This window comes from Hemitrygon akajei, chromosome 2 (genome assembly GCF_048418815.1).
Source record: "Hemitrygon akajei chromosome 2, sHemAka1.3, whole genome shotgun sequence".
Taxonomy (NCBI): Eukaryota; Metazoa; Chordata; class Chondrichthyes; order Myliobatiformes; family Dasyatidae; genus Hemitrygon; species Hemitrygon akajei.
The window spans coordinates 894,873-911,108 of NC_133125.1; the positions used below are offsets into that span (position 1 = coordinate 894,873).

The window sequence follows — 16,236 nt, forward strand, 5'->3', positions numbered from 1 at the left end:
TCCGTACAGGTAATCACCCAGCTTGTCCACCACCGCCCACTTCAGCGCCAGGAACTCCAACTTGTGAGTGGGATAGTTTCTCTCCGATGGCGACAAGCTTCGGCTGACAAAGGCTACCGGCCTCAATGCTTTGCCATGCTCCTGGTACAGAACAGCCCCGAGACCCTCTCAACTGGCATCCGTGTGCAGCAAATATGGCTTCTGGGGATCGGCAAAAGCCAACACCGGGGCCTGGGTCAGTGCCCTTTTCAAAGATCGGAACGCCTCTTCGCATTGATCATCCCATCTCGAGCCAAAAGGTTCCGCCGGGTTCCAGTATCCTCCAGCGTCCTGCCTCTGGTCCCCCGTCCTTTTCTTTCCCACCGGGGGATAGCCACACAACAGCTGAGTCAACGGGTGACACACTTTGGTGTATCCTTTCACAAATCGCCGGTAATACCCACAGAACCCCAAAAATGAGCGCAGAGCACCCACTTTCTGGGGTCTCGGCCAGGTGGTCACGGCCTCTATCTTGGTTGGATCAGTAGCCACTCCCTCTTGTGAAATGATATGGCCAACGTAGCTAACCGACGACTTGCAGAACTGGCATTTGTCCAGGGAAAGCTTAAACCCTTCTTCATTAAGCCGGCCCAACACCTTCAACAGTCTCTCCTCATGTTCCTCCAAAGTCGATCCAAACACTATCAAATCGTCCAGGTACACCAGCACCTCTAACAGATTCATATCCCCCACAGTTCTCTCCATGAGCCTCTGGAAGGTGGCTGGGGCTCCCGATATGCCTTGGGGCATTCGTTCGAACTGAAAGAACCCCAGCGGGCAGATAAAAGCGGTCTTCTCTTTATCGCTCGCACTCATCGGGATCTGGTAATACCCACTTCTTAAATCCAGCACACTGAACCACTTCGCACCGCTCAGGCAGGCCAGCGCATCCTCGACTCTTGGGACAGTATATTGATCAGGGACAGTTCGCCGATTCAACGTCCTGTAGTCAACACACATGTGCACTCACCCATTCTTCTTCCGTGCCACCACTATTGGGGACGCATAAGGACTTCGGGACTCAGCTATGATTCCGGCCTCCTTCAACTTGCACAAGTGCTGCTGCACGTCCTCAACATCTGCCGGAGCCAGCCGCCGGGATCTCTCTCGGAATGGGGTGTCCTCCGTCACCCGGATGGTGTGGTTAGTGCTTTTGGAGCAGCCAACATCAAACTCGCCCCGAGAAAAAACAGCTTCCATCTTCAGCATCTTCTCCACTAGCCTGTGTTTCCACTCCGGCGACACAGGGGAATCCCCGAAGTTAAAGACTTCAGCGGTCAGCTCCCTTCGATGCTCCGATCCCTCCCCATTAGGGGTCCTCACTGGTGCGCTAGACATTACCGTCACCGGGAACAGATATGCCAGCGGCATTCCCCTCTTAATGGTGATTTCTCTTGCCGTGGTGTTCCTGACACTTATAGCTATACGCCTCGCATGTACCACCCCTGGTCTCTGCACTTCGGGCCTCACCAGTGCCCCCACCGGAAATCGTGTCTCCCCTTCAAGATCGTCCGGGGCGTCTACTAACAGGGCTTCGCCCGTTGGCACTCCTGGGAATCTGGGGGTCCCCATCACTAGTGCTACCTCCCCGGGTCGGATCACCTTGGGCCTCGCCTGCGTACACCACACCGTCCCTCATTTACACTCCGGGTCCAGTCCTAGGTAGGCAACCCCTTCTTCGAACACTGCTCGAAACACTGGATGCACCGAGAGGGTCTCCAGAAAGTCTTCCCCCGCTTTCTCCTTACAAGCTCCCAGGAGCCGTCACACAATGGGGGAATTAGTCCCCACCAGGAGGGCAGCACCACCGGTTTCCACCGGGTCAGGACACACCAACACCAACGTCTCAATAGCTTCGGACACTCCCACATCGCCCTCCGAGAACTCCAATCTCACCGATAGGTACCCATCGTAAGGGTAGTCACCCTCGCTCACACCCCAAATCTGCGGGGTGTCAAATGGGGTTACCGGCAAATGCTTTAGATATTGGTTGTAGAAAGACCGGTACAATAAGGTCACCTGCGATCCCGTATCCAGAACGGCTTTTGCGTAAACTCCCTCTATCCGTAGACCCACACTGGCACGGGGTCCTACCAGCCCATCTGGAATAGAGGCGTGGGCACCCGGTGGTCCCCTGGCTGATCTCTGGGAACATGTTCCTCCAGAGGCTCCAGTCCGTTCCCTCACTGAGCCTCTCCTAAGTTTCCCGACACCTCCCCCTTCTTAGTCGCAGGGGGGCTTGTCCTCCGCGGAACTCCTTGTCTCTCACAATCCCACCTAAAGTGTCCCTCCTCTCCACAGCTATAGCACACCCTCGGCCGCCCACAGTCCCACCTGAAATGCCCCTCCTTCCCACAGTTAAAGCACACACTGCCTGCCGCCCCTCCTCTCCCAGGACGACTCCCGCTCCCAACCCACTGCACTGGTCGCCCCTGAGGGTGGGTACCTCCCCAGCCCCCCCCCTCCAGAGGGGGTTCTCTAGCCCCCGGTGGGTTGTCATTCCTCCACCCAGCCACCACTTCCTGTATCGCTGAGGATCGCTCCCGTAGGCCTGCGCCCCTTTTCCGCCCCAATGCTCTCTCTTCCTCCCACACCTCTCTAATCAGTTGCCCGAACAATGGAGGGGGGCCTTTCCTATAAGCCTGCCGGATAGTCCACGCCACCTTGTCCTCCTCCAGAGAGCCACTGAATAACTGACTCATCCTCACGCTAGCCACGTCAGGCGCCTTCACTACCCCCCGGCGCCGCAGCCCCGTAAGCATCCCCTCCATCCTAAATATGTACTCGGAGAGCTTTTCCCCTCTCCATTGTTCCAGGCGTTGGAACTCTGCTAAAAGCAGCCAGGGTTCCCCTGACAACCCAAACGCTCCCTCCAAAACTTCTATACATTCCTCCACTGAGGACCCAGGCTTCTCAGCTTTCAACTCCCGGACTGTTTTGGCTGCTAAACCCCTCAAACTTCCCACCAATCGCTGCCTCTTCTCCTCCTCCGAGCCTGGCCACTCCTCTAACATCAAGGACCTATGCTCGATCCAGGTCTCATAGTCCACCTCCCCGTCCGGAGTAGGCTTGGCTCCGGAGAACACCCCCAGCTTCAGCCGTGGCCTCTCGGCCACTCCCACCAGGGAGTTAAGTGCGGCTGCTAGCTCGGAGGCTTCCCTCCTACCTGGGGGGCGGAGCCTAGTCACAACTCCGTCCTCCCTCCTCCCTTTGCTAGTGCCTGCCACCTCTCTGGGGTTTTCCTCTAGCTCTAGCTCCTCCTCCGATGTCTCCTCAGCCTCATCCTCAGAGAAGGGGTGGAGCCCCCACAGCCCCTCCTCCCCCGGTACACTGACCATTGCCGGCAGTTCCAACGTCCTGATGTCAGCACTCATACTAACCAACACCCAGCTAGACTCCATCTCTTTACCACACCGTCTAGCTACCAATTCTACCTGCCCCATACCGTTCACCCAACTTAACCCCCGCACTACTGCGTCTCCCGAAACTCGAAAATCCACTCCGCTCACTACGCATGCGTACTGTACTGGTACACCTTCAAATTCGCACCAGCTAACAATCTTATCTCTGTCCATCTCCGCTCTGCTGCCTGCGCGATTCCACAACCCCCTGACAATCCAAACCCGGGTGAGCACCCCACAAATGTAACACTTACCCACAAAGGCTGGTATATGTCTAGGGGAAAAGGAGATCCAACCACACACCAACCCCGCCTCCCGTACACGCAGGTGCTGTGAGAATCGAGTTTATGCCTCGCTCCCGCTGACAGTATCAAACCCACAACAAATACCGTTATGAAATACAATTTAAAGAGTTTACTAAAATTAAAAGAGTATTAGGCAATACTATATATATATATATACAAGGAAAAAAACAAAAGGCGCCAACTTATCAAAGTTCAGTCAGGGTAGTGCACTCGTTGGAGCTCAACCAGCGAACGATTCGACCCCTCGTCGCTTGCCTCCGACTTCAACGTCTTCCACCTCGGACTCCCCGGTGGTCTTCCGAGCGCACGTCCACCTTCCTCGGCTCTTCCTCCCGACTCCTTCACACCCCAAGCCCGTGCAACCCCTCCCCCAAGTTCCCAGCCTCACAAAACACAATAACATTCCCCATTGATTAACAAATGAATACAATTATCGTATCAGCCATTCTAAAGCGAAACAACGGCAAGAGAAACATTTAACAGACAAAGAAGCATTCCTACTCGTAACAAACCAAAGAAGCCCTTTTTAGTAACATACACAGGACATTGTACACTTTTACTATCCACTTTGATATTATTTGCTAGCTTGCTTTCATATTTCATCTTTTCCCTTCTAATGATTTTTTAGTTGCTTTCTGTAGATTTTTAAAATCTTCCCAATCCCCTTATTTTCCCTTCGTTGTATGCCCTTTCTTTTGCTTTTACAATAGCTTTGACTTCCTTGTCAGCCACAGTTGTACTATTTTACCATTTGAGTATTTCTTCATTTTTATAATACACATGTCCTTCATCTTCCTCATTTTCCCAAGAAACGCATGCCATTGCTGCTCTGCTGACATCCCTGCCAGCAGCTCCTTCCAATTTACTTTGGCCAACTTGTCTCTCATACCAGTGTAATTTGCCTTACTCCAATGAAATACTGGTAAATCAGACTTTACTTTCTCCCTAACAAATTTCAATTTGATCAGTGGTTCCTAAGGGTTCTTTTACCTTAAGCTCCTGAATCACCTCCGGTTCATTGCATAATACCCAATCCAGTATAGCTGATCCCCAAGTAGGCTCAATGACAAACTGCTCTAAAAAACTCTTAGGCATTCAACAAACTCACTCTCTTGAAATCCATTACCAACCTGATTTTCCCAATCGACCTGCTTATTAAAATCTCCCTTGTCTACCATAACATTGCCCTTTTGACTCGCCTTCTCTATTTCCTGTTATAACCTGTGGTCAATCTCCCACCTACCATTGAGAGGCCTGCATATGACTGCCATCAATGTCCTTTTACACTTATAGTCCCTTAACTCAACCCACAAGAATTCAACATCTTCCGATCCTATGTCACATCTTTCTATGATTTGATGCAATTCGTTAGCAGTAGAGCCACACCACCCCCTCTGCCTACCTTCCTATCCTTCTGAGATAACGTGAAACCTTGGACATTCAGTTCCCAACCACCACTATCCTTCAGCTACGATACAGTGACAGCCACAACATCATACCCGGCAATCTGTAATATTGCAACAAGATCATCCACCTTATTTCTTATACTATGTGCATTTAGATGCAACACTTTGAGTACTGTATTTGCTATCCTTTCTGATTCTGCATCCCTAATGATTTGATACTCAGCCTTTTGACTGCAACTGAGTCCCATCACCTGCCCATCCTTTCTGATAGTCTGACTGCACCCTATCTTTACTTTTTTACCATCTGTCCTGTCCTGAGTCCCTTCACTCCAGTTCCCACTTCCTTGCCAAGTTAGTTTAAACCTTCCTCAAAAGCTCTAACAAACCTGCCCACAAGAATATAGGTCCGTCTCAGGTCCAGGTGCAATATGTCACTTTTGACCAGGTCACACCTCCCCCAGAAGAGATCCCAATTATCCAAGAACCTGAAGCCCTGCCGCTTGCACCAGCTTCTCAGCCTTGCATTAATCTGCCAAATCATCCTGTTTCTACCCTCACTGGTGAGTGGCACAGGCAGCAGTCCAGAAATTACTACCCTAGAGAGCTTTCTACCTAGCTTTCTAAATTCTCTTTTTGGGACCTCATTGCTTTTCCTTCCTGTGTCATTGGTACCAATATGTACCAAGATATCTGACTGCTCCCCTACCCTCTCAAAATGTTGTGTACACAGTCTGAGACATCCCTGACCCTGGCACCTGGGAGGCAACATACAATCCTGGTGTCCCGTTCACGTCCACAGAATCTCTTGTCTGTTCCCTTCACTATCGAGTCCCCAATCACTACTGCTCCCTTCTCTCTCTTTCCCTTCTGCACCACGGACCCATGGTTAGTGCCAGTAACCCGGTTGCCATGGTATTCTCTCGGGAGTTCATTCCTCACAAAAGTATCCAAAGCACTATACTTGTTTTTGAGAGGAATGGCCACAGGGGTGCTCTGCTCTAACTGCCTATTTCCATTTCTCCTGACAGTCACCCAGCTACTCGCCTCCTGCAACTTGGGGGTGACTACTTCCCTGTAACTGTGATTGATTATATCCTCGCTCTCTCATACAAGCTGAAGGTCATCCAGTTGCTGCTCCAGATCCCTAATGTGATCTTCGAGGAGCTGCAGCCAGATGCACTTCACAAGATGTAGTTCCCCAGGAGACTCTGGGTCTCCCAGTTCTCCAACATCTGGCACAAAGAGCATACCACAGCCATTTAAATGGCACAGTAAGCGAGGGGAAAAAACACAAACGCTTTACACAGAACCGACACCTCTTCTGAGCTGAAGCCTCCTTTGAGCCAAAGCCTGGCGTTTCTACTCTCACCACTTGCCTCCTCCCAACAATGGCTGCTCCGCTTATCCCTTTTGTACTTTTATTTAGTTCGTAGAACTCTGTTGATGCTGCTGATAGGCCATGTTCAATGGACAAACACCCTCGAATGTCCCTTTTTAAACAACTGCCGCCAACCTGTGAGAAATACCTCTTGGTAGAGCTCTGTTGACACTGCTGATAGGTCATGTACACCTTTATAGAATACATAAAACTGTAGGATTGATGACAGAAAGGGGTAAAACAAGATGGGAAGGAATTATATTGACTTGACTTAGAACTGGGCATACTATGCTTAATTATAGACCACAAGACATAGGAGCAGAATTAGGTCATTTGGCCCATCAAGTCTGCTCTACCATTCAGTCATAGTTGTTCTTTTTTCCTCTCCTCAACCCTGTTCCCTAGCTTTCTCCCCATAACCTTTTATGCTGTGTCCAATCAAGAACCAATCAAGCTCTGCCTTAAATACACTCAATAACCTGGCCTCCACAGCTGCCTGTGGTAACAAATTCCACAAATCCACCAGCCTCTGACTAAAGAAATTCCTCTACATCTTTTTTAAATGGATGCCCCTCTATCTTGAGACTGTGTCCTCTTGTCCGAGACTCCCTCACCACAGGAAACATCCTTTCCACATCTACGCAGTCTAGGCCTTTCAACGTTCAAAAGATTTCAATGAGATACCCTCTTATCCTTCTAAATTCAAGCAAGTACAGACCCTGATGTTCCTCATATGATAACCCTTTCATTCCTGGAATCCCAACTGGACCACCTCCAATGCCAGCACAACTTTTCTTAACTGAGGAGTCCAAAACTGTTCACAATACTAAAGGTGAGACCTCACCAGTGCCTGATAAAACTTCAGCATCACATCCTTGCTCTTGTATTCAATCAGTTTTGAAATGAATGCTAATATTGCATTTGCCATCCTCAACCAGCTAGTTAACCTTCAGGGTGTTCTACATATGGACTCCCAAGTCCCATTGCATCTCAGATTTTTGGATTTTCTCCCCATTTAGAAAATAGTCTGCACATTAATTTCTATTACCAAAGTGCATGACCATGCATTTTCCAACATTGTATTTCATTTGCCACTTTCTTGCCCATTCTCCTAATCCGTTTTAAGTCCTTCTGCATCCTACCTGTTTCCTTAACACTACTTGCCCCTCCACCAATCTTCATATCATCTACAAATATGGCAACAAAGCCACCTATTCCATCATCATTGATATACAGTATAAAAAGAAGTGGTTCCAACACCAACCCCTGTGGAACACCACTAGTCACTGGCAGCCAATCAGAAAAGCATCTTTTTATTCCCACTTGCTGCCTCCTAAAAATCAGCCAATGTTCTATCTTAGTAACTTTTCTGCGGTACCATGGGTTCTTAAACTTAATCATTCCATGTTTCTTGTTGCAAAACATCATTCTGGGGTGAGTCAGTTTTGTCATCGTTATAAAAGAGTTGAACACATTCTTCTACAATGTGAAGCATACAGGTTGAAAGAAAGCAAATGCTAGCTTTGGGATTGATAGTTTTCACTTAAAAACTTTATGAATTAAAATTTAATTTAATTCACAATATTGTCTTTCATTATTGACAATCTATAAGGCTTTTGGGGGTAATTTAGTTTTCATTTGATAAAGAACTAGTGAGGGTTTTATTTCCCAGCTCTCTACACCACACTCCAGTCCAGTTGGTGGAGAGGAGAAGGGGGGAAAGGAAAGGGGTAGAGGAAAGGGGGTAGTGGAAGGAGAGGTGGAGAGGTGAGAGTGGGGAGCAGGGTGTTGGGGAGTTGGGGAGTGGGGTGTGGGGAGAGTGGATGGGGAGGGGGGGAGAGGAAGGATTCAACTACTGGTGAGTCAGTATCCTGGCAAAAACTACACCACGAAGACAAAAGAACACTCCAAGCAACTCTGCGAAAAGGTTATTGAAAAACACAAGTGAGGAGATCAATACAAGAAAATTTCCAAGTCACTGAATATCCCTTGGAGTACAGTTAAGTCAATCATCAAGAAATGGAAAGAATACAGCACAGCTGTAAATCTGCCTAGAGCAGGCCATCTTCAAAAACTGAGTGACCGTGCAAGAAGGGAACTAGTGAGGGAGGCCACCAAGAGACCTATGACAACTCTGGAGGAGTTACAAGCTTCTGTGGCTGAGATGGAAGAGACTGTGCATACAACAACTGTTGCCCGGGTGCTTCACCAGTCACAGCTTTATTGGAGAGTGGCAAAGAGAAAGCCACTGTTGAAAAAACTTGCATGAAATCTTGGCTAGAGTTTTCCAGATGGCATGTGGGAGACTCTGAAGTCAGCTGGAAGAACATTCTATGGCCTGATGTAACCAAAATTGAGCCTTTTAGCCGTCAGACTAAATGTTATGTTTGTCGTAAGCCAAACACATCATCAAAATCATACTATCCCTACCATGAAGCATGGTGGTGGCTGCATCATGCTGCAGGGATGCTTCACTGCAGCAGGCCATGGAAGGCTTGTGAAGGTTGAGGGCAAAATGAATGCAGCAAAACACAGGGAAATCCTGGAGGAAAACCTGATGCAGTCTGCAGGAGAACTGCAATTTGGGAGAAGATTTGTTTTCCAGCAAGACAATGACCCCAAAGATAAAGCCAAAGCTACACAGGAATGTCTTAAAAACAACAAAGTCAATGTCCTGGAGCGGCCAAGTCAGAGCCCAGACTTCAATCCAATTGAGAATTTGTGTCTAGACTAGAAATTGCAGAATCCAGATGTGCAAAAGTGATAGAGACCTATCCACACAGACTCAAGGCTGTAATTGCTACCACAGGTGCATCTAATGAATACTGACTTGAAAGGGGTGAGTAATTATGCAATTAATTATTTTGTTTTTAATAATTGTAATAAATTTAGAACAGTTGTTTTCTCTTTGACACGAGTCTGTTCTATTGATCAGTGTAAAAAAAAATTAAATCCACTGTGATTCAATGTTGTAGAACAATAAAACATGAAAAATAAGTAGTGCAGAAAGAGGGAGAAAATTACCAAGGTAGTGTTCATGGGTTCATTGTCTGTTCAGCAGTCTGATGGCAGAGGGGAAGAAGCACTTTCAGAAGTGTTGAGTGTGTGTCTCAGGCCCTTGCACAGTTTTCTGTCAGGTAGGCCAATGCACCATATTCTACAATAATGTTTAATGTGCTTCCTCGCAGTGTTTTATTCTTACCTTGTTCCATTGATCACAGTGTTAAGAGCATCAACCAAATCCTGTGCACGTAATGTGGCAAAATTAAGGACCACAGCAACCCCCTTTACTTTCATGTGAGCCAAGTTATCAGGCTGATCGCCAAACAGAGGAATACCAACCAGGGGTACGCCATGATAGATAGCTTCATATATCCCGTTGGTACCACCATGAGTGATGAAAGCTCTGGTCTTGGGATGCCCTAGAAAAGCATAGAAAATAAAGACCACAAATTGAACCCCATAACTTCCGATCTGATGGGCTACTGATTGGATGGTGTTCATTATTATAAAAAAGCCTTTGTAGTATTTATTTGTTCATGTGTGTAGATGTTACCAGCATTGCCAGGAGTTACTGTCCATCTCTAATCAATCCTGAACTTCAATGAGAGTTAACGTTTGTGATGTTGAATCTGATGTAACATACAGACCTGTCTGAGGAAGAAGGCAAATCCCCCTCCCTACATGGACCTGATGAAATTTTACAACAACTATAGTGCTGGGAATAATTATAACTTAGACTGTATATTTTCAAATTCTGGATTTTAAAAATTTAATCACTCAGAGTAAATTTGAATTCCCCAGCTATCGTGGTGTGATCAATCTGTTCATTCTGGATCAATGGTTCTGAGCTATACTTGGTGGTCCAGTAACAAAACTACAAGACCACATACTCATTATGGTATTGTCATGTACCCTGTGACCGGGTTACCAAACCAGCAGAAATGGAATGATACGTAGGAGTCTGGTGGTACTGTAACTAAAGGTGTTTATTAGTAAACTAAGTAATACAGTATCAAAAATGCAAATATACATATAAACCAGGTTAGCAATGATAAATACAGAAGGGTAGAACTAAGAATCAAAACCAAGCTCTATCAAAGTCTAGGGGTAAATGAATAGTCTTAAGATAATGCAGAGTTCAGTTCAGTTCAGTTTAAGTCGAGGTAGTTGCTATTGTGACGTTAGAGAGAGAGAGAGAGAGAGAGAGAGAGAGCGAGATGTGAGCAGCTGCAGCAGGCAAACCTTCCGTTGTCTTCTTGTTCCGTTGTACTGATGTGGTCATTCGGTTATGACCCCTCCGTTCTCGGCTGGACCGTTCTTCCGTGGTGGACTCGTCACTCTGGCGTGAGTGGACACACATACAAGCCCCCACCTGTCCTGCCATCACACTGTGAGCTTTGTGACCGATCTCCTGACTCGGTCCTCCAAGCCCCCACCTTCCTGTGGGTGCACAACACTCTTGCAGTGTCTCATGGCATGTCTGCTGCTGTCTCAGCAGACCCGTCTTTTATCTCCCCAGCCGGGGTACCAGCCATCCATCAACTCCATGTCCATCAAACTGGCCACTCCCTCCTGTCTCAGCAGGCACCTGGTATCACTCTGCTGTGTCAGCAGAGATCCACACAGACAGGCCAAATGTCCTTGGCGTTAAAGTCAACAATTAGTGAAGAAGCCATAATACTAAATCATCCATTTTAATCCTTGTCTCTCTCTCTCTCTCCCATCTGCAACAGGATGCCTCCCCCCCTTCATCTCTCTCTCTCGTTAGCAGCATAGTTCACAGGGGGGTCAACTCTGGACCCCATCTCCAGCTGGTTTTCTCATCACACATAACAGTATGTCATTGTATACCTTGCAAGGTTTTGAGTTCATTCGCTAATGAGACATTTATTACACTATAGCAAAAGGGACTGTTTGAGTCATTGAATCATGAAGCCCACTACATCCAGCCTGACCCTTGGAGACCCATCTGTTCATAGCCCACCACATCCAATCAGACCCATAGACACCCATCTGTTCATAGCCCACCACATCCGATCTGACCCATGGACACCCATCTGTATTAATCCCATTTTCCAGCACTTGGCAAATAACTCATCCAGACATGTCTTAAGCACTGAGAATAACTCTGCTTCTAATACCCACCCCTGACAGAGCGTTCCAGATATCCTGTCTCTACTGCAGGCCCACATAAATAAATAAATATATATGTACACAATACCCTGGCCTACATATATATATATATACACACACACACAATACTCAGGCTCTTACCAAGTAAGTCATTCTGAGGAAGCCAATCATACAACTTTGTATTAGATGCCAGTGCCCTTGGTTTTTTTCCAGCGTATCTCCAGATAACCTAAAAGATAGGAGAATGAATAGAAAACCTGCATATGATATGGTACTTAGGGGATTGGCAGCTGAAAAGGTATATGTATTCTTGGAAGTGCATCTGGTATCTGTAACAGAGACTGCAAATGCACTGGCTGCCATGTTCAGTGGTGGTGCAGGAGAGGAAGAAGTCACAATTGTAGAATACCGCTGTATGGGACGGGAGGCCTAGGGAGAAAGAAAGGGGGAGTGGAGCACCAGAGGGAGATGGAGAACAGGCAGAGTGATGAGCAGAGAGGGAAAGAAAAAAAGGGAGGGGGGAAAACACAAATAAACTAAATATATCAGGGATGGGGTAAGAAGGGGAGGAGGGGCATTAACAGAAGTTGGAGAAGTCAATGTTCATGCAATCAGGTTGGAGGCTACCCAGCCGGTATATAAGGTGTTGTTCCTCCAACCTGAGTGTGGCTTCATCTTGACAGTAGAGAAGGCCATGGATAGACATATCAGAATGGAAATGGGACGTGGAATTAAAATGTGTGGCCACTGGGAGATCCTGCTTTCTCTGGCGGACAGAGCGTAGGTCTTCAGCGAAACGGTCTCCCAGTCTGCATCGGGTCTCACCAATATATAAAAGGCCACACTGGGAGCACCGGACGCAGTATACCACACCAGCCGACTCACAGGTGAAGTGTCGCCTCACCTGGAAGGACTGTCTGGGGCCCTGAATGGTGGTGAGGGAGGAAGTGTAAGTGCAGGTGTAGCACTTGTTCCGTTTGCAAGGATAAGTGCCAGGAGGGAGATCGGTGGAAATGGATGAGGGGGAAATGAATGGACAAGGGGGTCTGCGGAATGCAGAAAGGGGGGGAGGGAAAGTTGTGCTTGGTAATGGGATTCCATTGCAGGTGGCGGAAGTTACGTAGAATTATACGTTGGATCCGGAGGCTGGTGGGTTGATAGGTGAGGATAAGGGGGATCCTATCCCGAGTGGGGTGGTGGGCGGATGGGGTGAGGGCAGATGTGCGGGAAATGGGAGAGATGCATTTGAGAGCAGAGTTGATGCTGGAAGAAGGGAAGCCCCTTTGTTTAAAAAAAGAGGACATCTCCTTCATCCTGGAATGAAAAGCCTCATCCTGAGAGCAGATGCCCATCACTCTGCCTGTTCTCCATCTCCCTCTGGTGCTCCCCTCCCACTTTCTTTCTCCCTAGGCCTCCCGTCCCATGATCCTTTCCCTTCTCTCGCTCTGTATCCGTTTTGCCAATCACCTTTCTGGCTCTCAGCTTCACCCCACCCCCCCGGTCTTCTCCTATCATTTTGCATTTCCCCTCCCGCTCCTACTTTCAAATCTCTTACTATCTTTCCTTTCAGTTAGTCCTGACGAAGGGTCTCGGCCCGAAACGTCGACATTGCTTCTCCCTATAGATGCTGCCTGGCCTGCTGCATTCCACCAGCATTTTGAGTGCTTTGCTTGAATTTCCAGCATCTACAGATTTCCTCGTGATTACTAATTGTATTGGGTCCTATTCCTGTTCTGGACTGTTCTATGTTCTACATTCTATTCATCAACCTAAATCTCTACTTTCACGATTAAATGTATAAATATTACACTTAATGAGATTTGGACATGTTTTCTTTGAAAATGGAGATATACTCCTCAAATGATGTGAAAGATCTGGGTACGTTTGCAATTCAATGTTAATTTGAAATTACGCTGAGGCCTGAGAAGCAGAATTTTAGAAAAGGTTGCAGTGTACAGAAATTATTACTACAGAATATTTATTGTTTAATATTGTGCTGAGGTTCCTTGGGAAACAAACAGAAAACCTCTTTCCCAGACATTGCTTCACTTTGCTTCCTCAGATAATGGAGCAGAGGCTATTGTTTCCTCATTCTCCCTAGTCACCTTGTTTGACCCATGAACATGAATCAAGGTAGCCACATCTAAGTTCAGTATGTTGTACTTCTCAAGTGGGTTGTGTGATGCCAATGCTATTAAAGCTCCTGTGTACAATTCTGCTTCGGTCAACATCTTCTGGATAGATCATGAAACCATATATTTCACTTCTTTTATGTTTTTAATGTTTGTTTTTCTTCTTGAATGTGATCCTGGGACTGTGATTTGCAGTTTGGAGATCATTTGGGTGTTTTAGTGAGAATCTAAGAGGATTCCAGGAGGCAGAATGATTAAAGCTTCCATTGTTCACTGATTAAAGCAACAAGGTGAATACAGAAACTGAGTGCCAGCTGCCTGCCTTTTGATCACTGGTGAGATTGCTCTGCTACCAGAGAGGGGAGACTGCCTTTTGATTGCTGGTGGATCACTCTGCTGCAGCAGAGGGAAAGTCCTGCTACTGTGCCCAGAGAATATTACCAAGGTTTTCTGCATTTTGGATATGGACTTGGACTATAGACACTTTTTTTAGTCTGACAGTTTTTATATTCTGTGTTTCCCCCACCCCCCGATCTTACTTTTTTTTGTGTACAGGAGAGGGGGGTTTGCAGATTGGTGTGCCTGTTCCATTTTTGTTTGTTTTTTTGTGCAGGGAGGAGGGATTTGAGGTTGATGATTGTGCTACCACATTTTTCTTTCTTGGCTTCACGGCTATCTGGAGAAGAAGAATTTCAGAGTTGTATACTTAGATAATAAATGAACTTTGAAGCTGTGAACCAGCTTCCTGCAGAAGAGGCTGCTTCAGCTTCTGACTCTGCCCAACAATTCAATGCTTTGCTGTGCACTGCCTCTCAGTTCATGAGACTCCATCCAGTCAAAGCCCATGATCAGGTCCACAGCTCTATCCTATTATTGGTAATTGGACACTTCTGTCTTTAATCACAATCTAACAATCTGCCTCCTGTAACATGGGAAGCCTTCCATCAGACCAGCTTACCCTCACTCACACTCACAGGGCAGCAGTGTCAATGTAAGTTGACAAGCAGACTGCTAATATATTAGTGATAACACCTTCTACAAATTCCATTAACATACTCAGCTCTAGCCCTAAGATCCCGATTTCCTGTCAAGTGATTAGTTGACCTTTACCTCTTTGCAAGCAAGGTGAACAAAGACATTTGTCCTTTCTGACTATTGCTTCCTTCAGGGACCAACATACTGATGCAATATTCATCTCTGGGATGTCAGTTAAAACATCAGGCTACCTTGAGTGGGCATTCTGATACCAGACAATTTCTAGGGCAGCCACTCAAAGCTCCTGGTCCATACGCCCATGCACCTTCCTACCATGGTATTCATACAGCCTGTAATTTTCCCTCTGAATGGACTTGCAACATCTGAAGAACAGCCTGCCAATGCCATGCATGAAACCATTTTGTATATTATTGTTATTAATGATCCCTCCATGCTGCTGGCCTTTCTATGTGCTCTCTTGAGCATGTCAAACACATAAATCCATCTCACAACACCGAATTTAAAAGGTTGCAAATTTTACTTAGTGCTTTCAACTTGGTAACATCTTCAACCAATCTTCCTTTCTGTCCCTAGCTGCACATCATACTACAGTTCATTAAAATCTGAATTAAATAACCCCACTGAAATTCTTGCAATACCCAGTCATTCTCTCTTCTTCCTCTTCCATTGGACAGAAGGTACAAATGCCTGAAAGATTTGCCAGGGGAAGTGGTTGAGGCCGGTACAGGGGCAGCATTTCAGAAACACGTGGATGGGTAATTGGAGGTGGGGCTTAGAGGACCAAACACAAGAATCTGGGGTTATCTCAGTGGGCATCATGGTCAGCATGGACTGGAAGGGCCAAAGGGATAATAATTGGAATCGGTTTATTATTGTCACGATTACTGAAATTCTACAGGTGTACCGTGGAGAGCACTCTAACTGGTTGCATCCCCTCTGGCATGGAGGGGTCATTGCACAGGGTTGGAAGAAGCTGCACAAAGTTGAAAACTCAGCCAGCTCTATCATGGGCACTAGCCTGCCTAGCATCCAGAACATCCACATAAGGCGTTGCTCTCTTTTTGCAATAATTATTTAGTTTCACTTTTAGAAATGTATTTCTTACTGTAATTCATAGATGTTTTAAAAAAATATGCATTGCAACTTAGCACGGTGGGTTGGACAAACATCTCTACCAAAGGAGGTGTAAGGCGCTCCTTTCCTCTGCTATCCTGCAGGTCACCCTTGGACAAGGTGTAGCACCTGCTTAGCAGCCACCCCCCCCCCCCCCCCCCCAATCAGAGTCACCTGAAACCACGGGAGCAGGTGGTGGATGGTCGTATGAGCTGATGCCTATCAGAAGTCCTGGTTATGCAACCACTAACACCAGGCAGACAGTCTCTGAAGAGTATTGATAATGGCTGGGGTCACCTGACTGTAAAGACACTGACCAGAAGGAGGAAA

The 16,236-nt window shown here is 46.9% G+C and overlaps 1 protein-coding gene across 2 annotated transcripts in view; it reads right to left on the bottom strand.

Moving 5' to 3' along the window:
* Positions 1–16,236, bottom strand: part of LOC140738569 (UDP-glucuronosyltransferase 2A2-like) — a 228,066-nt gene that overhangs the window by 12,616 nt on the left and 199,214 nt on the right. The window contains exons 4-5 of one of the 2 annotated variants that reach the window (XM_073066038.1): positions 11,807–11,894; positions 9,732–9,951 (exon numbers count right to left, since the gene is read on the bottom strand). In XM_073066038.1, the coding sequence (XP_072922139.1) occupies positions 9,732–9,951; positions 11,807–11,894 (308 nt within the window). Of the gene's footprint in view, positions 1–9,731; positions 9,952–10,527; positions 11,173–11,806; positions 11,895–16,236 lie in introns of those variants that run through there. The other variant, XM_073066045.1, reaches the window with a different exon arrangement.